General features: G+C 40.6%; 2 protein-coding genes across 2 annotated transcripts in view; both read right to left on the bottom strand.

Annotated features, from left to right (window-relative positions):
- The window catches only part of SVEP1 (sushi, von Willebrand factor type A, EGF and pentraxin domain containing 1), a 214,264-nt gene that overhangs the window by 71,763 nt on the left and 117,826 nt on the right, over window positions 1–24,675 (bottom strand). Inside the window, exons 19-26 of the mRNA XM_062207773.1 lie at window positions 17,384–17,545; window positions 16,883–16,974; window positions 14,650–14,746; window positions 11,422–11,535; window positions 9,751–9,864; window positions 8,521–8,722; window positions 3,424–3,581; window positions 1,924–2,125 (exon numbers count right to left, since the gene is read on the bottom strand). Of these exons, the coding sequence (XP_062063757.1) occupies window positions 1,924–2,125; window positions 3,424–3,581; window positions 8,521–8,722; window positions 9,751–9,864; window positions 11,422–11,535; window positions 14,650–14,746; window positions 16,883–16,974; window positions 17,384–17,545 (1,141 nt within the window). The remainder of the gene's footprint in view (window positions 1–1,923; window positions 2,126–3,423; window positions 3,582–8,520; window positions 8,723–9,750; window positions 9,865–11,421; window positions 11,536–14,649; window positions 14,747–16,882; window positions 16,975–17,383; window positions 17,546–24,675) is intronic.
- On the bottom strand, window positions 4,839–6,126 carry LOC133771635 (Y-box-binding protein 1). Its single transcript, XM_062207772.1, has one exon. The coding sequence runs from the start codon at window positions 5,992–5,994 to the stop codon at window positions 5,020–5,022; it is 975 nt and encodes a 324-aa protein (XP_062063756.1). The 5' UTR covers window positions 5,995–6,126; the 3' UTR covers window positions 4,839–5,019.

Here is a 24,675-nt window from a genome sequence, read left to right as displayed (position 1 = left end):
GTAAACACATGCATTCATCTTTTTGATCCATTTGACCAAACTGCTTAGAAGCAGATTTGATTTACTAATTACACTTTATTGTAGCCCATTGGAAATTAGTTTGTGTTTCTTAAACACTGAGGGGCAGGAAAACATCTTAGGAGAAGCCAAGAGAATTGCCCAATTTGAGACCATTCACCAAATGGGGTATTTTGGAGAGAGTGGCTCAAGAATAGAAAAGGCAGGAGTTGTTTAAGTGTCAGCCTGGTAGCCTTCCCCTGGAATGTATATTTCCTAGGACCGAGAACAAACTTCAGATGTCTCAGAGCAAATGAGCTTGTCTCATGGTTGCTGTCATGGTCTGAATACTAGTGTCCCCTCCAAACTTGTATGTTGGACACCCAAGCACTCATGTCATGGTATTAGGAGGTGTAGCCTCTAGGATGTGATTAGATCATGAAGATGGTGCCCTCAGGAATGGAATTAGTGCTTTTATAAAGGAGGTTCCAGAGAGACTTCTCTCCCTTCACCAGGTGAGTGCACAGGTAGATGGTGCTACCTGTGGATCAGAGTGTAGATACTCACCAATCACCAAATCTGCCAACTCCTTAATCTTAAATGTCCCAGTTTCAAGAACTGTGAGAAATATATTTATATTGTTTACAAACTACCAAGTCTATGGTATTTTGACTTATCAGACCAAGTGGACTAAGATCATTGCCAAAACAGTCACATGGTGGACAAAGTATATTAATTCAACGATAAGAATAACGGAACCCAAACAAGGATGGCCAACCAAATTGAAGTTTCCAATGACCATCCCACTTAGGGACATGACAACTGTGAGAAGCAACTTAAAGTGAACATTCAAAAGCAAATGGAGAAAAGACATAGGATAGGTTGATATGGAAGACAAAAATTCATTAAATATGTTTCTTGGTATCTTCTTCGACCCTATTCAAGTGTTTATGAAAAAATATTTTTACAACACTGATTCTTTTCTATATTTCTCCTCCCTATCCAAAGGAGGGGTTTTGCAAACCTTTGGACTTTCTAAAAGCTGCATTCTACTCATGTTGGAGGATGGTGATCTCTACTAGAACAGCAAGAGTCCCTTGGATTGAGGACAGAAAAGGGCTCAGTGGCTCTCTGGGGCTGGCAACCTACTCATTAGTGGGCCAAAAATTTGAGTGGAGCTGAGAGAAAAAGGCAAAATGGTGCACTGGACTCTATACAGATTGAAGGCATAAGCTTGCAGCCTTGCCAAGGACTCCACAAGTGGAAAACAGCAGTGGTCTTACAGGGACCACAAAGGCCAAGGCAGCGGACAATGTTCAATGATGGACATCCTGGCCAAGTCTGTGGTTCTTTAGCAAAACTCTGGGTATAACTCAGGCTGACTCTCTTGACAGCACAGTGGAACTAACTGGTCCTGATGAAATGAAGAAGTGTGACCTTGCATACTGAGCCTCTAGACTGATCCATCCTCAATACACCTATCTCCCATGGATCAATCACATCACTGAAATCACTTAACCATTGGAGGTCCTACTTTGTGAAGGAAGAGATCAGGTTTAGAGTCAGAGTTTGAAACTTAGACCTACTACTTCCAGGGTGTGAGATTTATGGCAAATCATTGAATCTTGGTGAAATTTTATTTTACTACCTATACAATGGGCACTAGTTCCTTGAGTCATTGTGTAGAACAACGAATACATATGCAAGTACCTAGTAGAAAGCAAAACACAATACATGCATGAAATGTTATCACTAAAACGTTGCCTTCTCATAGAACTTGTACAGGTGTTCTATTTGATTATTGTCAACCTACTGTCCTGCTGCAGTACCTGTCCCCCTGTTCTTCCATACCCCACCCCCACTGTCAGCTTTAACTTGGTCCCAGGGTAAGGTCCTAAGCATAGCCTGCCTGGAACTTCCACTTACCCATTGTAATCAGTCAGGAGGAAGGTATTGTCACTGCCATTCTCAAGTGCATAGGAGATTGGTGTTCCATACTTGATGGTGTCAGAGGAGTTCATCCAGAACGTGCAGGTTATGGCATGGAGAGATGGAAGCACACCATCTAACATGACATAGTCGTAGATGCCAGAAACTTCAAAATCCAGGTTAAAACCCGTAGACTGTTCTACAAAGAATAAGAGAAATAAGTGTGCAGACTGTGGCACTTGCAAGGCATTTCCAGTTGTCCGTGTAAGCAGCAGGTAAACAGTGTTGTTGTCAGAGAAGCTTGTTTCAACAAATCTGATTATCTACCTGAGAAACAGTTTGAAAATTAAATGCATGGTATTTAGAAAACACACGGCACAGTCTCTCAAACAATCTGTGAGTATATAAGATAGGACAAGTACTCGATAGTGAAAGGAAGCACAGAACTAGGGAATGTGGTCGGAAGGAGAAATGGAATTGGGGGTTTTATTAGAGCTGGGCAATAGCAAACCACGTCTGTTTACTGAGAATGACTCAGTGGAGAGCAAATGATCGATGTGGTAGGAGAGAAGAGAGGGTAACTGCAAAGGCAACACCTTGTCCAGCCTCAGGGCACTGGCTCTTCCCTATATGCCGAGCAACTTGGCTCTGCCCCGAACTTGCAAACCCCACTCAGAAAAACAAAGTCCTAAAGGCAGAAGACTCCAGTGTCTTGAGAAAGCAGTGTAGCCTCGGTCCATTGATTCTCAAACAAGTCCATGGGCTCTAACCTCTTAAGTCAAGTGGCTTGACAGGGTCCTTTCTAAACATTATAGATTGTGGAGAGTTAGGCTCAATTTAATTTTCTGCATTTCCCCCTACCATTCCTAAACTTCAATTTCCTCATTTGTGCTAACAGGGATAATAATCATAGTATCTAGCTTATTGAATGGCTATGAAGATTTAATAAGCTCAAAGTTACTAAGCATATTTTTGGCATACAGGCAGTGCATGGTGCAGGTAGAAACCAATACTGTTATGATATTACTATTTTTGCATTGTTGTTAACAGCATTGAGTTCAGGGGCAGATGTTTGATGCAGCAGTTAGATGCTGCTTGGGATGCTTGCATCCCACATCGAGGTGCCTGGCTTTGAGTCCTCCCTCTGCTTCAGATTACAGCTTTCTGCTAATGCACACCCCAAGGCATGATGATAGCTACAGAACCTCTATCTCTGCTCCCCATGTGGAAGACTGGGATTGAGTTCCTGGCTCCTGGCCTCAGCCTGGCCCAGTTCTGGCTCTTACAGACATTGGAGGAGTGAACCAGTAGAGATTCTCTCTCTCTCTCTCTCTCTCTCTGTCTCTCTCTCTCTCTCCTTCTCTCCCTCTCCCCCTCTCTCCCTCTCTCCCTCTCTCCCTCTTTCTGTCTCTCCCTCCCTCCCTCCATCACTTTCACATGAAATGCAAATAAGTGAATAAAATAAAGTTCACAAAATCACATTGAGTTCATATATACCTGTTTCACACCTGCTGCCTGAAAATCCTGGCCGGCATTTACAACTGTATGAGTTTAATTCATCCACACAGGTGGCCTGATTTCTGCATGGGTTAGACTGGCATTCATTGATGTTTGATTCACAGTGTGGCCCTGTGAAACCAGCTGCACACTGGCACCTGAAAGAAAACAACATGTGGTAACTACTAGAACAGCTGAGAAAAAGCGTTAAAAAGTTTTAAGGTTATGATAAACTTGTCCCCAAAGACTCAGAATTGAGCTGTTGAAACCCATTTCCTACATGAAAGCAGCACTTCGATAATAGTTACTTTTTTCAGTTTACATGATTAAATCTATTTGACAACATGTATGAGTTTTAGAAATGTGGGAGTAAAAAATAAAGTAGAAACTAGTTCTGGGCTGGTGCCACGGCTCACTAGGCTAATCCTCCGCCTGTGGCGCTGGCATACCGGGTTCTTGTCCCGGTCGGGGTGCCGGATTCTGTCCCGGTTGCCCCTCTTCCAGTCCAGCTCTCTGCTGTGGCCTGGGAGCGCAGTGGAGGATGGCCCAAGTGCTTGGGCCCTGCACCCACATGGGAGACCAGGAGAAGCACCTGGCTCCTGGCTTCGGATCAGCATGCTGCGCCGGCCACAGTGCACTGGCCACGGCGGCCATTGGAGGGTGAACCAACAGCAAAGGAAGACCTTTCTCTCTGTCTCTCTCTCTCACTGTCCACTCTGCCTGTCAAAAAAAAAAAAAAAAAAAAAAGAAAAGAAAGAAAGTAGTTCTGGTCCATGTGAAATATTCACACATGTGTTTTTGGGAAAATATAATAATTGGGAGTATAAATATTCCTATAAATACACATATTGGGAAGCTATAAACAATTCAGATGAAGGGGCTGGCGTGCATAGCAGATTAAGCCTCCACCTGTGATGCCAGCATCCATATGGATGCAGGTTCTTGTCCAGACTGCTCCACTTCTGATCCAGCTCCCTGTTAATGTGCCTGGGAAAGCGGTGGAAGATGGCTCATGTACTTGGGCTACTGTACCCACATGGGAGACCCAGATGAAACTCCTAGCTTTGGCTTGGCTCAGCCCTGACTGTTGCAGCTGTTTGGGAAGTGAACCAGCATTTGGGAGTATGTGCTTGCTCCCCCACCCCCCCACCCCTCCCTCAACACTGCCTTTCTTTCTTTTTTTTTTTTTTTTATTATTTAAGACCTTTATTAGCAGGTGCTTGCAGTTTGTTGACTTTTTTGAAAAAATCAAGTTGTAAACTTTTATTACAAATTAAAAATGAAGTTCTTAAAAATCTCAACTTGACCAGATATGAAACAATTTAAAAACCTTTAAAGGTGTATTGAGAAAAACCAGGCTTTTTTAAAAAACACGTTTGTCGTTACCAAAAAGAGACATCTTTAGGTAAAAATAATAAAAACCCCATGCTGCATAGATAATGCAGATAGTTCTAGTAATCTGGTCAACGGGCAAAAAGCAAGCACTTAAGGTCTTCAGCTCCAATCTTTTGTTCATTTCTTATTGCTGGAATTTCATATTCATTTCTTCTTGTTGGATGACTAAACCGGATGATGGTAGAGATGTTAAGCCGGCATTTACTCAGCCCCGCCCTGCTCAGCCTCGGGAGCGGACGAATTCTCAGCTGGTGGATCGGCTGCTTTTGTCTCTTTGCCATCTTGTGGTTTAGGGTTATCTGGGCGTCTGCGTCGGTAATTGAAGTTGCGGCGGTACCGACGCTGAGGTGGCTGCTGACCCTGGGTCTCATCTCCTTGGTTTTCCTTATCTTCTTCATTGCCGTCCTCTCTAGGCTGTCTTTGGCGAGGAGGACCTCTGCGGAATCGTGGTCTATAACCCCGATACATATTCTGTCTCACTGGTCTACCTTGTTCTCCTGCACCCTGGTTGTCAGCACCTTCCATCACTTCTCCCTGCACAGGAGGGTTGGAATACTGTGGTCGACGCCCATAGGGTCTCCGCATGTAGTAAGGTGGGAACCTTCGCCTGCGGTAGGGCCGGCGTTGTTGGGCCTGGCCTTCGGGAGCGCTCTCCGACCCCTCATTCTTTTCCCCACTCTCACTGTTCTGGTAATTCTGCTGGTAATTGCGTGGAGGACCCCTACGACGTGGGTAGCGTCTATAATGGTTACGGTCTGCTGCATATTTACTGCCTTGCACTGGAACTCCACCAGGACCTGTAACATTTGCTGCCTCCGCACCCTTTTCTCCTTCAACAACATCAAACTCCACAGTCTCTCCATCTCCTACACTGCGAAGGTACTTCCTGGGGTTATTCTTCTTTATGGCAGTCTGGTGTACAAATACGTCTTCCTTGGTGTCATTCCTGTTGATGAAACCATATCCGTTCCTTACATTGAACCATTTTACTGTTCCCAAAACCTTCGTTGCGATGACCTTCTTGTCCCCGCCGGCGGGCGCCGCCGATGTGAGGCCGCCCGGGCCACCGCTCCCTGCGCCGCTGCCCGTGGTGCCGGGCTTGGTTTCGGCGGCGCTGAGGGCGGGGGCGGCGGGGGGGGCGGCGGGCGGCTGCTGGGTCTCGGCCTCGCTGCTCATGGTTGCGGTGATGGTGACTGGGGCCGGCTGCGGCAGCTGCGGCTCCTCCCGGGGTGTGATGGTAACTAGGCCGGCGGCGGCGGTGGGGCTGCTCAGGGCTCTCTGGGGTCCGCTCTCCGCTCCCGCTACCGATCGAACTCAACACTGCCTTTCAAATAAATAAATCTTTAAAACAGCTAAGATTTTGTTCTAAAGTCTTTCTACATATTAAATTAATCTTTGTAGCAATGAATCACTATTAGTTGTATTCCCATTTTTGAGGTGAATTAAACTGTGGCTTGGAAAATTTAAGTAATTTGTCCAAGTCCTATTATTACTCAGTGGTGCAGTAGGATTTTGAACTCAATCTAAAAACTTGTCCTTAATCACTATGGCATACAGGCTCTGTGGTATGCAACAAATCATTTAAGCTCATAAATACGGAATATATGTCTGATAATGCCAAATGCTGACAAAGGTATTATGAAATAGGAAATCTCATACACTGAGTGCAACTATAATTTGTCACTCTCGGGAGATGTTGATTTTGTATTCTCAGAGTCTGCATATCCATTTCTTATTGTTTACTCACAGAGTTTACTGTACAAGGCATACGAGGACCCATGTAACAAACGCGCACAGCAGCAACAGTCTAAATGTCTATGACGAGGAAAATGGGAAAACAAATCATGCTGGAATTATGTAATGAAACACTAAGCAAGAGTTGAAGTGAATAAACCAGAGTCAAATGTATTCTCCTTGATAATACCTGAAAACATAATGTTGAGTTAAAAAATGGCAAAGGATATGTGTAGTATGATGCCATTTATGTAACATGTATATATATATATATATTTCTTAGAGTTATATATATGGTAAAAGATAAAAATCTAAAAGATCTACACTAATTTTAGGACAGTGGTTACCATAAGGGAAAAGGATGTGTGTTTGCGTGTGTGTGCATGTGTTGGAAGAAGTTCAACCTTATCTTTAGAATCATCTCTTCATAACAAAAGATATACATCAAATATGGCAAAATATTGAGCTTTGATAAGCAAAATGATGAGTCATGTCTTTTATCATTCTTTGTATGGCTGAAATATTTTGTGATTAAAGGCAATCTGTCCGATCAATACTGATTAATATTACCATTACTAGCACATTCATGTCAAAGTTTGACATGAATTTGACATTCTTTGACTTTGACCTAAAGGTCACAATATGAATAAATGATGTCTAGGGGGCTTACAGGGAAATCTCACTGGTAATTGTCCTCAATCCAATCTATGCTGGGTTTCTGCACTTGAGGGTAAATCTCTTTCAGCTAGAGTTTTACATTCATCTTTATTCTCCCACATTTGATATTAACAGCACACTGCCATATCCTTGACTATAAAATTGGTTCACTCTGCCAACATCTTACCTTCCTTCTGAATTAGGAGAGTTTATCTTCACCTCCCTCTCATTAGGATTTAGACACATTTAATATTCGTTCATTGTTTTGAACTTAGAATCTGGAACTCACATTCATCCGGAAATTTCTCATTGCATGTTGTATGCAATAAGCCCCCAAATGCAGAGCATCCAGGAGCAGCTGTGGCTACATTATCAGACCTCACTTCCACAGGGAGGGTGAAAGTCTCATGGGCAGCACTGCCCATTCTATTTCTTCTGGAGAGTGTGCTGGCTGTTTACGGTACACTTTTAAGACTGAACCAGAGGCTGGAAGATGTTGCAATTAGGGTGGAAGTGGGATTATTTTCTTTTGGCTTTCCCTTTCACGAACTTATAAAACCAGCAACATCTTGATGACATTAGAGATTGCTAAGGTTTTTCAAGCAATCACATTCTGTCTTCTATATTGCAGGGGCACTGTCTTCTGTACTTCCCTGCAGGGGTAGCAAATAGGATAGGGAAGAATGATAAAAGTGACAGGAGGGATGGGTCTTGAAACTGTATTTTACTGGCACCCTAAGAGCTGCCTCAGGAAAACAGAGAGTCTTTCCCTCAAATATTACTATTTTCAGCCACAAACCTTAGCTTTCATTACTATTGCATGTTGACACTCATGTTAGATTTCTTGTGAACCAAAGGTTATTAAGCTAAAAAAAAGTTTGAAAAGCATGGACATAGATTGTAGATGGACACTGACAGTATGACTGCACAATCTATTTAAGTTTTACTTGGTGTGAACGCTTCAGCTAAAACATTAAACACTTAAGAATATAGGTTTTGATTAGCACCACTGTATTTGCTTTTTTAGAATTATATTTCCTTTCATCTGTTATAACTTTGCAAGGGTAAAACAGGTGTTCACAAACGGAGTAGTACATCAGAACCTTTGGGAAGCATCACTATAATGGGTTGCCAGATTTAAAGGCTTAGGGAAGCAGAAACTCAAGGAAAGGGTACATACTACGGTAGCTTTTTGATGGGTCAGCATTTGAAAATGGCTGGCCTGGGACTTGAAGCAATACTCCATAAAGGTTGCAGAATAACCGAAAAATTAAGAAACTAGAAACAGGGAAATGAATCTTAGTCTTTTACCTGAAACTGTTGGCACCATCCTTACAAGTAGCTCCATTTTGGCATGGCTGGCTGAGACACTCATCAATATTTTTTTCGCACCAGGTACCCAAAAATCCAGGTGGACATTTGCACAAGAACGCTCCAACCTGGTCTTCACAGACTGCATTATTTAAGCAGGGGCTTGACTGGCATTCGTTGACTTCTGTTTCACAGTGCAGGCCTGGAGGAGGATTAGGAAGAAAAGAGCTCAAATGATTAGCCCAACGCAAAAACTGTTGACCTTTTGGAGGGAATTGCTTCTAAAGGATTGGAATGGAGGCTGTAGAGCTACTGCCTATCAAACTGGTTTAAGATCCATTTGTAGCTCTTATAAGTCATTTGAGGACTCTGCTTTTTTGATAACTTGCTTTTTAAAAATCTCACTTCTTTCTGAAACTAATATTAGTAATAGCTAATTGAGCCATTCCATTTTCCTAAGGTGGGCATCTGGCCTAGTGGCGAAGGTGGCACTTGGGACACCTGCGTCTCTTATTTGGAGTCCCCAGGCTTGAGTCCCAGTTCTGCTCCTGACTCTGGCTTCCTCAAAATGCACGCCCTGGAAGGCAGCAGGTGATGGTCCAGGTAATTGTGTCTATGCCCCCTGCATGGGAGACATGGATTGTTTCAGGCTCTGGCTTTGGCTTGGTCTAGCCTCAGCTGTTTTGTACATGAGGAGAATGAACAACAGATGAAGGATCTCTCTTTCCATCTCTTGCTCTCTGTGTCTCTACCTTTCAAATACATTAAAATAAATATTTTTTTTCAAAATGTTCTCTGCAGCAAAATTTAATTAATTGATTAATTTATTTTACTTTACTTCTTCCCTACACTGGGCATTTTCTTTCTTGGACTTTCTCCTTATCAATTATATCCACATTTTGTTACCATATGATCTTTCACCATTTGTAAATATCATTTGCACAATTTTTTTCCAATTTATTCTTGAAATTTGTCTTAACACTTACAAATAAAATCACACACACACACACACACACAAACTGAACTGTTTGAAAATAAACTGCAGACTTGATACTCTTCTACTCCAAATACTCTACATGTATTCCCCCAAATGAGGACTTTCTCTCATATTATCAAAGAACAGTCACAAAGTTCATAAATAACATTAATTAATATTATGTTAGTAAAGGTACTAGTTTATGGTGCATTACAGGATTTTAAGACAATATAGGAAGAATGCAAGTGCCTCACCTATGTATCCTTTGACACATGCGCAGTGATAGCCAGCCAAGCCATCAACACAGGTTCCTTTATTTAAACAAGGACTGGAGCTGCACTCGTTTATATTTTCTTCACATTGTTGACCTGCAAAGAATCACAGAATCCGAGAGCTGGAGAAAATTTGAGAGGACTTTTAACAACTTTCAAGCAAGTTGTTCAGGTGCAAGCATAGAGCCATCGGAAATCACAGCTAACAAGTTTCTGAAAAATTTTGGCCTTTGGCAGATATATTGAAATAAAATGTTTTCTTTTCTTTTTCTAAATAGAATTTTTTCTAGCAAGAAACAACATTTTTAGCATGCAATGGAAAATGACAAGTATGAATACCTGCCCATGTGTGTTAGTTAAAATGATAGGTGAAATTTTGTTTAATTTTTTTCTCATATTATTTGTTTTCTACTTGATCACCCTTTGTTGAATTAATTCCTTTTGTAGTTCGGTAAGATGTTCACAAAAAATAACTGGAGAAATATACTGAATAAACAAAATAGTTTTGTTCTGAAAATTGGGAACACAGCCAAACTTCTGTGCAGTTGTCCTAGGTTCTGTGTGAACATAATTTGAGATTAACTGATGTCACTCAAATCTTTTATTTTACAGACCTAAGAACTGAATCCAAAGAAATCTGTAAGGTTACTGAGGACAAGCATAGAAACAAACCTACAATGACATATCTTCAAATTCAAGTACACAGATACAGACTCTTTGAGATGATAAGGTTTAGATGCTTAAATTTATAAGTCATAGAATTATGTAACACATGAATAATATCTTTGCAAATTAACAACATGAAATGTGCTAAAAATGTCACCAATAAAAGTCAGTTTTTGTGAACAGTAAATCTAACATAAAATTTTAGGTTTCATATAGACCATAAGGAACATTATTTTTGCTTTTTCATAGAAAATCCATACAATAAATCTAAAACTTAGCAAATAGCATGATACATCCAATGTCTAGTAAATATATATTATATATATATATAAAATCTTAGATCTATTTGGCTGATAGCATGTGCCTGTCATTCTGGTCACATGTTTTCACTAGTATTCAACTCTAGGTGCCATTAATTTGAGTCATGAAATTTTAGATAAAGAAATGTGTGGTAGCGTTGCATCATTATCATACTCTCATACTGTATGTGAAAATACAACCACAGAGTGGGAGAGAATGTGGAAGAGAAACTAGAAACTGGAAGTGGTTTCATTGGCAGATGCACCTGTTGAGCACACACCTTGTGTGGTGGTGAGGAGTGTACAGCTGAGCAGTTCCTCAGTTGACAGCAGAGCCTGTGTGCATCTTGGAATATCAACCGAGTATGATTCATTTTAAGACATTTGTGGCATGTCTTATAAACTTCAAGTAATTTCACACTGCGGCATTGGTATCTTAATTTCCTTACATAACAGCAGAGTGAAAACAAAACTGCACATACATATTCTTAGAAATTTGCCACTTCAATACATTGTTATTTGAGATTAACTGATGTCAACAATATACATTGTTACATATATACAATGTATATACAACGATATACATTGTTCTGTAGCCACATGCTCAAAATACATTTCAAATTTACCTTGGTGATGAGGTCTGAATGATGCCAAGTTCATGTTGAAAGGCAGACTGTCCCCCCCTTACCTGTGTAACCTGCTGGGCACTCACAAATGAATTCCCCAATTCTGTCTTTACAAATTCCATTGTTGAGGCAGGGCAGTGAGCTGCACTCGTCAATGTCTGTTTCACACTTTAAACCTAAAATGCAAACGAAACATTGAAGGATAAGGAAAGAGAGGGCATAGCAGAAACAGAACTATGACCTTTTAAAGGAAGTTATCTCAGTGATCTTAATTAATGGGCAGGTACTTTTTTTTTTTTTAACTTTTATTTAATGAATATAAATTTCCAGTGTACAGCTTATGGATTACAATGGCTTCCCCCCACCAATAACTTCCCTCCCACCCGCAACCCTCCCCCCTCCCGCTCCCTCTCCCCTTCCATTTGCATCAAGATTCATTTTCAATTCTCTTTATATACAGAAGATCAATTTAGTATAAAGATTTCAACAGTTTGCACCCACATAGAAACACAAAGTGAAACATACTGTTTGAGTACTAGTTATAGCATTAAATCACAATGTACAGCACATTAAGGACAGAGATCCCACATGAGGAGCAAGTGCACAGTGACTCCTGTTGTTGACCCAACAAATTGACACTCTAGTTTATGGCGCCAGTAACCATCCTAGGCTGTCGTCATGAGTTGCCAAGGCTATAGAAGCCTTCCAAGTTCACCGACTCTGATCATATTTAGACAAGGTCATAAAAGACAGAGTGAGGATAGTAACCAATGATCCTAAGAGTGGCATTTACCAGGTTTGAACAATTATACAGCATTAAGTGGGGAAGAGGACCATCAGTACACACAGGTTGGGAGTAGAGCCATTGGTGGTAGAGTAGAGGTTATGATTACAAAGGAATGAGGCCCAAGTGCACTAGACAGGGCCTAGAACAAAGGACAGAGTCATTATTAGAGGAGCTAAGAAAGGTGCTGTCTAAGCTACAATTAAGTTTTCTGATTGAGAGGCAAATAGAACCTGATAGAAGGGGCTTGATAATAATCTGGTGGGCTTTAGGCCTTGTAAATTCAGAGGCCCAGACCTATCTATCTCTTCACATGGGGTATATCCTAAGGGAGGTGTGAACCTCCTAGGGGAAGGCACTCTGTTGACTTTCATTACTTGGCTGGCCTGGGAGGAGAGCTGGCCAGGTAAAGGCAGGGGGCATCTCTAACAAGAAATTTACAGTTCTGCCTGCAATGTTGCTGACCCTACTTGACCATCCCCTCAGCTGCAGTGGTCACTTTGGAAGTTGGGCTGAGTGAAGGGCTTTTCAGCTTAGAGCCAATAAGATCTGTGGCTCTGACCTGGGCATCCTTCGACTCCAGGGCAGGTCCATTTCCAGTGATCCAACTCTTGGCAGAGCTGCCAGGGCTCTTCACAAGCTGACTTCTGCTGAAGCCCAGGCTTACCACATTGAAAGCCACTGCAGTGGACTGGCCTGTGGGCAGGTACTTTTAAAGACAAGGGGCAACATTTGCTAAGTGCTGAAACTACCTCCTTCTAAACAGATTTATGATATCTCTACAAGAGCATACGAAGGCTAGCAAAAGATTCCAAATTAGAAACAGGAAAGGACAAAGAGAAATCCTTAAGTATAAAATGGAGCCAGGAATTCCATTAATTCCCAAGTGGAAAAATACAAAGTACATATACTTGCTACCAAGGTCTTCTGGCTAAGGGCTGGAGGTGGGGCTAAGTCCTGCCAGATCCACCCAGTGCCAGGATTCCCAGGGTGGGCTACATCTTCCCATAGGGTACACACAGGCTAGCTACAGGCCAGCTTGCCCTGCTGGAAACCCACACTCTTCCTCTAGACCAAGGGGTCTTCATACATGATTTCTGGACTGCTAGTATCGACATATCTGGGAATGTAATAGAAATGCAAATTTTCAGGCCATACACCAGACCTACTGAAACAGAAATTCTGGGTCTAAGATCCAGCAATCTCCGTGTTAAAAGCTTTTTTAGTGGATAAAGCTGCCATCTGCAACGTTGGCTAGTTAGTGGTGCTGGTTAGTGTCCTGACTGCTCCACTTCCCATCTAGCTCCAAATGGGTGCTAGTTAGTGTCCTGACTGCTCCACTTCCCATCTAGCTCCCTGCTAATGGCCTGGACTAAGTGCTTGGGCCCCAGTACCCAGGTGGGAGACCTGGAAAAAACTCCTGGCTTGTGGCTTCAGCCTGACTCAGCCCTGGCTGTTGCAGCCACTTGGAGAGTGAACCAGCAGATGGAATACCCTCTCTCTCCCTCTCTCTCTCTCTCTCTCTCTCTCTCTCTCTCTCTTTCTGTGTGTGTGTGCGTTTATATGTGTGTGTGTCTGCAAGCTTGACTTTAAAATAAATAATCTTTTAAAAAAGGTTTCCAGTTGATTCAGATGCACATTAATGATTGAAAACCACTGTTCTGTATCATGCCATCTCTCCACCATCACTCATTTGTGAATCTCATACAAGATCCATAATTTCTTATGCAGGCCAGCTGCAATAAGTGGGAATGCCAATATTCTTGCTAGCTCTTAGCTATATTTTGTTTTCTGAGTTTCTTTTTGCATATTTTGTGGTGAATTATTTTACTTAAATACTATCTTTCTCATTAAAAACTTTAAAGTGATTGTATAATGTTAAAAACCACAAAAAAACCATCCAGAAGAAAACAGAATTATTTTAAATTCAATGCAATATTAAGGTATAATTCATTTATCCTTAAGAATTATGTTTCTGGACTCAACTGGAATGTGAACCAAACTGAGGGAAACATAATTCCTACACAATCAAGTCCAAAGTCATTGTTTTTCTAAGTACAGTTTCCAGAAAGAAAGAAAGCAACAAATCATAGCTATTCATAAGAGCATCCACTTGTGGTAGCACACGAGAGAAATTCAGAGTTCATGTGAAAATGTTTATGCTGGAAAATGTGTTCCATGTTCAGTGTCTTACATTTAACTTGTATTAGAATGAAACCTCGAACATGGTGTTTGGAACTACATTTCAGTTTAAATTATGAGTTATGAAATGAGTTTCTCATGCAGAAGATGATTCTTTATTCTTCCCCCAATTATAAAAACATCACTTGTGGGATCTGTATACCTTTTTTATTTATTAGTTTATCTTGTGCAACCAAAGTTTTTTTTGCATTAATATGGTCTAATATACCTTACAAGCTTTGTCTTAAATATCCTGAATATTGATTTGCAAGTCATATTGAGCTCATTTGAAAAGTATACCAAAATTTCCATTCCTCTATCATACCTGTATATCCAGGTGGACAGAGGCAAATATAACCACGCCCAAGTTGTTGGCAGGTTCCACTATTGTGGCAAGGGTTTAAGAAGCATTCATGGAAAACCTACCAGTGGCAGAAAAGAAATCCATTAGAGACAAAATACTCTATTCATTTAAAGCAGTCTTGTGAGTCAAAAGGTTGCACCCTTAGACAGCAGGACCCTGTCTCCAGGTGAGTACAGTGAAGTTAATTGGACTGCTGCTTGAATAATATTGGTACCTGCCATATATATATATATATATATATAAGCACAAACAATGTTATTCTTGAGCAATGTTCTGGTAAACCCAAGCAGTGTTTTTGAATGCTGGCTATGGATTAGAATCCATTTTACAAGTTTGAAAAATATACTATGGCCAGGGCCCAACACAAGGGCAGCTAACTCAGAACCTCTGGGGATGAAGTCTGGACATTATTATTTTAAAATGTTGGCCAGGTTTGAGAGTCTCTGTTTCTGAGATTCTTTCAAATTTTTACGTTCATTAGGCTGAGTTTCAAATTTGACTTATAAAGCCGAACAAATCATTATGATTGGACTAAGCTGTAGAAAGTTGAAATAACAAATATAATCTCATTATCCTGTTTTTTAACTACAACTAGTTGATTTATAAGTTGTTCTTACATCAGTCTTCTGAATAAACCGCCATTTAAAACCAAAGGAATTGACTGCTCTATTCAAACTCTATTATAATTAATCTATTAGACTCATAAGCAGTTTTATATGGTTGGTTTTGACCAGTTTATATAGTATTCTATTATTTTATATTTTTTACATTTTATATTTTCATACTCATATATTCAATGATTTGCTGAATTGAAATGGAAGGAACCAAAATAAATCTTAGATGATTTTTACTATAACGATACATTTTTTGTAACTGCTATAAGAAATCTATTATAATATTCATAGGAGGAAGACTGGGATTTCCACACTGTCCTTTAATATGAGATACTTCATTTTGACAGTACATGACTTGATTAATTTTTTTTACTGTTTGAATACTAGTTTTACCATTAATTTGCATAGTACAACACATTAAGGACAGAGGTCCTACATAGGAAGCTAGTGCACAGTGACTCCTATTGTTGATTTAACAACTGACACTCATGACGTCAGTAATCACCTGAGGCTCTTGTCATGAGCTACCAATGCTATGGAAGCCTCTTGAGTTCACAAACTCCAAACTTATTTAGACAAGGCCATAATCAAAGTGGAAGTTCTCTCCTCCCTTCAGAGAAAATTACCTCCTTCTTTTATGGCCCCTTCTTTCCACTGGGCTCTCACTCACAGAGATCTTTCACTTAGGTCATTTTTTTTTCTTGCCACAGGGTCTTGGCTTTCCATGCCTGAGAAACTCTCATGGGCTTTTTAGCCAGATTGAATTCCTTAAGGGCTGATTCTGAGGCCAGAGTGCTGATTAGGGCATTTGTCATTCTGTGAGTCTGCTGTGTATCCTGCTTCCCATGTTGGGTCATTCTCTCCCTTTTAATTCTATCAATTACTATTAGCAGACACTGGTCTTATTTATGTGATCCCTTTGACACTTAATCCTATCTTCATGATCAATTATGCACTTAAACTGATCACTTTAACTAGTAAGATGGCATTTTATTATCCTTAAAAATATCAGAAGGCAAGGAATTTATCACATTGGGCAAGGTGAATTCTGAGAAATAGCTGAATCCACCAAAAAAACCACAGTCAACAACTAGTGTTTAAAATAAAAAGGAAAACAAGTGGTTTAGTTATGCTTCTTAATTTTTTAAAAGTCATATTTTGTTTAAGAGTGACTTTTTGTCTGGATAAAACATTTAAATAATTTTCATGAAGGTTGAGCAACACTTCTTGTCAATCAGAAAAGGCCTTTGGCTAAACAAAATTCTCTGATTCAAATGATGGGTTATGCTTGTGGGAAGTGTCAATTATTAGTGAATCAAAATGCTCCCACAGCTATGCATTCTTGTCCAGATATTTCTGGGAAAAACTCCCATTTTTGGTACTTAGAACATCTCATGTTGCATTTTTGGAAAGTTGTTATGAGTAGTCCCTAGTAAGTCAATTACTGATTTATTAATATTCAGTAGTCTTAATTACTTAATGTTTAACTCTGGTATTTTTCTCTGTGTGACATGTAGAATGACAAATTGTTTTCCAACCATTCCACTGGGAAAAATGTTATACATAGAAAATGGACTTGCCTGACTGCTAACTTCATACTTTTTTTCCATGTGTCCAGGAGATGCAAGGGGCACAACACTCTCCTCTGCTGCTGAAAAAGTTGAACTAAAACCTAACAAAATAAATAGGAAAGCATTAGATAAACATGCCAATGAGTAATAGACAGTGCCAATCAATACACACTTCCTAAATACTATGTTCAAGATTCTGGTTTTCAAAGTGAATAAAGTCACATCTATTTTGTTTCAGTAATATTTAAAAAGGGAACAGGAAGATGGATGGTAAAAGTCACTAGATCCCAGGCTCTTAGAAAGAAATTTGGAAGGTGTCAAGTCAAATGCTTCCAAAGCAAGAGTCTTTGGACCATTGTTATCAACAATGATCTCAAAAAGGACCATTTAACAAATCCAGACACCTCACTCCACCGAAAATAGTAATATTCAGAACTTAAGCTACCACAGAAACAAGCAAAAGTAAGTCTCCCACAAAGGATTGATAGGGAAGGAAGAATCCCATCTTACTTGAGCAATCGGTGATGGATTTAGCCCCAGGGATAGTTGTAGTTCCATAAAGGGGACAAGATAGGCAGAAGGATTTCCCTGGATCAGGCTGGTAATAGTCTTGAGGACATGGATAACACGGCATTAACCCAGAACGGGAGAATTTCCCCACTGGACAAGGCACTGCAAAGGTAAAAAAAAAATGACTTTTGCATATAAAACAACAAATCATATATTTATAAAATGCTCTTTAAACCTTTGGTTGTAAGAAATCTATTGAATTATTAGTATCATCCCTTCTACACAGGTAATTCCTATACCATCGAAGTACCCAGGTAAATGTTTTGTTGTGGTTCCTTCTGTTTTTTTTTTTTTTTTTCTTTTAAATTTTTTGACAGGCAGAGTGGACAGTGAGAGAGAGACAGAGAGAGAAAGGTCTTCCTTTGCCATTGGTTCACCCTCCAATGGCCGCTGCGGCCGGCGCACCGCGCTGATCCGAAGGCAGGAGCTAGGTGCTTATCCTAGTTTCCCATGCAGGTGCAGGGCCCAAACACTTGGGCCATCCTCCACTGCACTCCCAGGCCATAGCAGAGAGCTGGACAGGAAAAGGAGCAACCGGGACAGAATCCGGCACCCTGACCAGGACTAGAACCTGGGGTGCCGGCGCCGCAGGTGGAGGATTAGCCTAGTGAGCCGCGGCGCTGGCCTCCTTCCTTTCTTTAATTCAATAAAGATTAGAATTGGCCATCTAATACTATATTCTGCTATTTCCATTTAACATTGTATCATAAACATTTCCCAAATCATCCCTCAGATCATAATTTGGTATATCCTTATTGACTTCCAAGTTGATCCTAGAAAATCCCGGGAGTGTAAGTCTTCAATGATACAGTATTCCTGCATTTTCCCTTGTAAAACACAGATTTTGTTTCATGTGTTTTAATGCTATTATTTAATAATGAAATTTTATTTGATTAGCTTATACTCCTTTTGAATTTTGTAAAAAAAAAAAAATCCCTCCACCCTGTTCTTCCTCATTTGATGCTATTTTGCTTAGAACTTTTTCATAAATCCATTTTTGCCACCCTCTACTTGCTTGCTATTTGTATTTGTGTATCTGGTGGTCCTTTCATTTGTAACTGAGGCCATCGTTTTGTGTTAACACACTTTTTGTAAGAATATTCAGTTGAGTATTATCATTTAACCAAATTTGCAATTCTCTCACCAGTAATTGGTAGACTATTAACCAAATAAAAAAATAGCCTCAAATGTAGGCTGGCGCCGCGGCTCACTAGGCTAATCCTCCGCCTTGAGGCGCCGGCACACCGGGTTCTAGTCCCGGTCGGGGCACCGATCCTGTCCCGGTTGCCCCTCTTCCAGGCCAGCTCTCTGCTGTGGCCAGGGAGTGCAGTGGAGGATGGCCCAAGTGATTGGGCCCTGCACCCCATGGGAGACTAGGAGAAGCACCTGGCTCCTGCCATCGGATCAGCGCGGTGCGCCGGCCGCAGCACGCCGGCCGCGGTGGCCATTGGAGGGTGAACCAATGGCAAAAGGAAGACCTTTCTCTCTGTCTCTCTCTCACTGTCCACTCTGCCTGTAAAAAAAAATAGCCTCAAATGTAACATGAAATTGGATATCACTTTGATAAATTTTGGTTGTATTTGGCTGAGAGGCACTGAGCCACTCATGACTGAATTACAGACTGTGACCCACAGAAGGATGTAGACGGAATATGTCCTTTCCTTTTTGCAAACCAGCATCATTTGCAAATACTCTGAAGTCACTATAAACTGAGAAAACTGCTAAAATTATTAAGATCTGCCTGCATGAGTGTGAGCAAAGAAGATAGAACCCAAAGACGTAGCTGCCCAGGGTATCAGGACACTTATCATCAAGGTTTTGGGTTATGATAATAAAAATGAGTCCTGCAGAAATAATTAGAAATTTGGTTGAAAAATTTATAGAGATGCCTTGGAGGTTAAGGGGAGCAAGTAATGACATTTTCTGTTTATTGGTGGGGAGGAAGCAACAATTTGCATAATCTCAGGAAGTTTAGAAAAAGTGCTTAAGAAAACGAATTAATCAAGTTTTCTGAGCATAGCTCTTTTAAGTACCCAATTGACCAGGGGCCGGCGCTGTGGCACAGTAGGCTAATCCTCCGCCTGCGTTGCTGGCATCCCATATGGATGCCGGTTCTAGTCCCAGTTGCTCCTCTTCCAATCCAGCTCTCTGCTATGGGCCTGGAAAAGCAGTAGAAGATGGCCCAAGTATCACTGGAAATGGACCTGCCCTGGAGTCGAAGGACGCCCAGGTCAGAGCCACAGATCTTATTGGCTCTAAGCTGAAAAATCCTTCACTCAGCCCAACTTCCAAAGTGACCACTGCAGCTGAGGGGACGGCCAAGTAGGGTCAGCAACATTGCAGGCACAACTGTAAATTTCTTGTTAGAGATGCCCCCTGCCTTTACCTGGCCAGCTCTCCTCCCAGGCCAGCCAAGTAATCAAAGTCAACAGAGTGCCTTCCCCTAGGAGGTTCACACCTCCCTTAGGATGTACCCCATGTGAAGAGATAGATAGGTCTGGGCCTCTTAACTTACAAGGCCTAAAGCCCAACAGATTATTACTAAGCCCCTTCTGTCAGGTTCTATTTGCCTCTCAATCAGAAAACTTAATTGTAGCTTAGATAGCACCTTTCTTAGTTCCTCTAATAATGACTCTGTCCTTTGTTCTAGACCCTGTCTAGCATACTTGGGCCTCATTCCTTTGTAATCATAACCTCTACTCTACCACCAATGGCTCTACTCCCAACCTGTGTGTACTGATGGTCCTCTTCCCCACTTAATGCTGTATAATTGTTCAAAATTTCTCTACAGACAAACCCCTCTACCTACAAAAGATGAGTGACTTTTCTCCCAGTCTTGGCTGGAATCAGCTTTCCAGTCTGTTGGGTGTTCCCCAATAAACCCTTTCCCTTAAGAAAAAAAAGAGGGGGGTGCCTTTCTCTGAAGGGAGGAGAGAACTTCCACTTTGACTATGACCTTGTCTAAATATGATGAGTCGGTGAACTTGGAAGGCTTCCATAGCCTTGGCAACTCATGATGGGAGCCTAGGGTGGTTACTGGCACCATAAACTAGAGTGTCAATTTGTTGGGTCAACAACAGGAGTCACTGTGCACTTGCTCCTCATGTGGGATCTCTGTCCTTAATGTGCTGTCCATTGTGATTTAATGCTATAACTAGTACTCAAACAGTATGTTTCACTTTGTGTTTCTGTGTGGGTGCAGACTGTTGAAATCTTTACTTAATATATACTAAATTGATCTTCTGTGTATAAAGAGAATTGAAAATGAATCTTGATGTGAATGAAAGCGGAGAGGGAGCGGGAGAGGGGAGGGTTGCGGGTGGGAGGGAAGCCATTATTATCCATAAGCTGTACTTTGGAAATTTATATTCATTAAATAAAAGTTAAAAAAATAAATAAAATAAAATAAAATAACCAGTTTAAAAAAAAAAGATGGCCTAAGTGCTTGGGCCTCTGCACCCACATTGGGAGACCAGAAAGAAGCTCGTGGCTCTTGGCTTCAGATCTGCACAGCTCCAGCCATTGTGGACATTTGGGGAGTGAAGGAAGACCTTTCTGTCTGTCTCTCTCACTGTCTGTAACTCTACCTCTCAAATAAATAAATAAAAATAAAACCTTATTAGAAAATACTTAATTGACCAGAAATCAGGAGTTGATTAAACAGATGGCAGAAGATATCAATCATTAATTTTAATTTAGAAAAGATTACATAAATTTGTTATATGCATGAAATAATTTTAAACTCTAGTTTATTCATGAAGAGCAAGTTAATCTATTCTTTGACAGAATTCAGAGTTCTAGGTAGAGCTCTGGATTTGAACAATTATGTGTAAACTTAGTTTGAAACCTATATATTTAAAGACTTATCTATTTATTTGAAAAGCAAAGTGACAGAGAGGGAGAGACAGAAAGAGAAAGATAACTTCTACCCACTGGTTTGTTTCCCAAATGGCCAATGTCTGGGGCTGGGCCAGACTGAAGCCAAGAGCCAGGACATCACTTGGGTCTCCTGCATGAGTGTCAGGTGCCCAAGTACGTGGATCATCCCATCATCCACTGCCTTCCGGGGTGCAGAGAGCTGTATTAGAAGCAGAGCAGCTGAGACTCAAACTAGCACTGTGATACGGGATGCTGGTTTTGTAAGCTGCTTAACCTGCTGTGCCACAATGTCAATTTCTGAAATGATTTTTCTGAATCAGATTTCCAAAAAGAACTGCCTATCTGGAAAAAAAAGTTCTAAATGGCTAAATTAGTTCATTTAGAACATAAACATTCCATTGGTAAAGATATAAAATTTTTGTTTGGGAGAATGAATGAGCAAGTATGAAAAGCTAAATATATAATTTTCATCAGTAACTTAAGATACTACAATAAAAATTTTTACAAATAAATTTTTGGAGCTATTTTGTCTTCAAAATGAAAGAAAGATATTCCTTAAAAATGACAGAATGCCAAAAATTACACTAAGATATAATAGGAATAGAATATTGAGATTAAAAATAAATTGCTTGGCCAGCGCTGAGGCTCAATAGGCAAACCCTCCACCTAGCGGCGCCGGCACACCAGGTTCTAGTCCTGGTCGGGGCTCCGGATTCTGTCCCGGTTGCCCCTCTTCCAGGCCAGCTCTCTGCTGTGGTCCAGGAAGGCAGTGGAGGATGGCCCAAGTGTTTGGGCCCTGCACCCCATGGGAGACCAGGAGAAGCACCTGGCTCCTGGCTTTGGATCAGGGCGGTGCGCCGGCCGCGGCGGCCATTGGAGGGTGAACCAACAGCAAAGGAAGACCCTTTTCTCTGTCTCTCTCTCTCACTGTCCACTCTGCCTGTCAAAAATAAATAAATGAATAAATAAATAAATAAATAGCTTGTTGAGCTCTTAAAATAGCTAACATGTTGTTCTGATATCTCTAGTTTTTGGCATAGAAAGTGTCAAATAAATTTGCATGTGAAAATTAGTTTAAATTACATTCCAAGGACAGACAGCAGTCATTAGAGTATATTTTTCAGGAGTGGCCAATTAGCATTTAATGAATTACCCACAGTCCCCCAATTACACTGGTTCAGTGTAATGAGTTTTCAATTTCATGATGGTGCGAAAGCAATAAACGTTTAGAAGAAGTGCTTTCAGTTTTGAATTTGGGCTGTTTTCTGGGTTAGTGAAACACAGAGTGATTCTCTCTTAGGAGTGGCAGCTCCAGGTGAGCCCTGCCATGAGGAGGGGGACCAACCAACACTCGCTCTGGTGTGCTGTGCTGTGGTGCTAGGATACTCCGGGAGTAAGATGCATAAATGCGTTTTGACTTAGGGTATTTTCAACTACCTGTGGGGTTTCCAGGATTTAATCCCATAGTAAATCAAGAAGCATTTGCATTTATATGCACACAGGCAGTCAACACATAAACACGAATTTGTCACATGTATTTATAAACACACATACAACATATAGTTGCATAACATATAATTCTACACAGGTATAAACAATCATATATACTTGTACATACTGATAGTATTATCTAATATCAATACAGTACTACACACACACACACACACAAACACACATACACACACACAGTACCTAAGGAACTAAAGTAAGAAAAGAAGGGGGATTGTATTGGAATCCCCTGGCACATACACAATCCCTTCAAGGTGGCATGTACCAATGCCATCTCACTAGTCCAAGTGATCAATTTCAGTTCACAATTGATGGCTCTGATAGGTCTAAGAGTCAAAGGGATCACACAAACAAGACAAGTGTCTGCTAATACTAACTGATAGAATCAAAAAGGGACAGAAGGATCCAACATGGGAAGCGGGATACACAGCAGACTCATAGAATGGCAGATGTCCTAAACAACACTCTGGCCTCAGAATCAGCCCTTAAGGCATTCGGATCTGGCTGAAGAGCCCAGGAGAGTATTGTAGGCATGGAAAGCCAAGATACCATGGAAAAAAAAAAAAACCTAAATGAAAGATCTCTGTGAGTGAGATCCCAGTGGAAAGAACGGGGCCATCAAAGAAGGAGGTACCTTTCTCTGAAGGGAGGAGAGAACTTCCACTTTGACTATGACCCTATCGGAATAAGATCAAAGTCAGCGAACTCAAAAGGCTTCCATAGCCTTGGCAACTCATGACTAGAGCCTAGGGAGATTACTGATGCCATAAACAAGAGTGTCAAATTGTTAAGTTAGCAACAGGAGTCACTGTGTACTTACATCCCATGTGGGATCTGTCCTTAATGTGTTGTCTAATGTGTAGTGATGCTATAACTAGTACTGAAACAGTATTTTTACACTTTGTGTTTCTGTGTGGGTACAAACTGATGAAATCTTTACTAATTATATACTGAATCGATCTTCTGTATATAAAGATAATTGGAAATGAAAAAAAAAAAAACCCTGGTGTTAAATTGGAAATGGCATAGAAAAATTAATTAATTTTTTAAAAAATATTATGTAGGATCTCTGTCTTTAATGTGCTGTACACTGTTATTTAATGCTATAACTAGTACTCCAACAGTATTTGTTTCACTTTGTGTTGCTATATGGGGGCAAACTGTTGAAATCTTTACCTAATATATACTAAACTGATCTTCTGTATGTAAAGAGAATTGAAAATGAATCTTGATGTGAATGGAAGGGGAGAGGGAGCGGGAAAGGGGAGGGTTGCGGGTGGGAGGGAAGTTATGGGAAGGGGGGAAGCCATTGTAACCCCTAAGCTGTACTTTGGAAATTTATATTCATTAAATAAAAGTTTAATAAATGAAAAAAAAAGAAAAGAAGGGGGAAAGTTTTAAACAGAAAAAATATGTTAAAGCCAAATTAAAAACAGAGCACTGAAATGACCAGAGAAAATGTTATCCCATAGGTAGTGTTCACTGACTGTATGAAGGACAACACATACAACCCTGGATCTAAGTGGATTTGGTCTTTAAGTGGGTTTCCTGACCACAGTTAATAGTATTGTATACTGAAAATTTGCTAAGAGTACCAGAGAGTTCAGGAGCTTTTGCAACACACACACACACAGTTTTGCAACACACACACACACACACACGGTAACCACATGAAATAATGGATATGTTAATCTGCTTGATATAAATAAGCATTTCAGTATATATATCAAAACTTCATGTTGTACACCTTGAATGAATGAATACAAAATAAACAAAATAAGGCAGAGTTTGAGGTCAATGACTCTCCTTCTGACTTAACTTCATCCCAAAGAGTCAGTGTCAGA

Source organism: Lepus europaeus, chromosome 12 (genome assembly GCF_033115175.1).
Source record: "Lepus europaeus isolate LE1 chromosome 12, mLepTim1.pri, whole genome shotgun sequence".
In the NCBI taxonomy this organism is placed as follows: domain Eukaryota; kingdom Metazoa; phylum Chordata; class Mammalia; order Lagomorpha; family Leporidae; genus Lepus; species Lepus europaeus.
The sequence above is the reverse complement of the archived record's forward strand: the minus strand, read 5'-3'. Positions and strand labels throughout refer to the sequence as shown.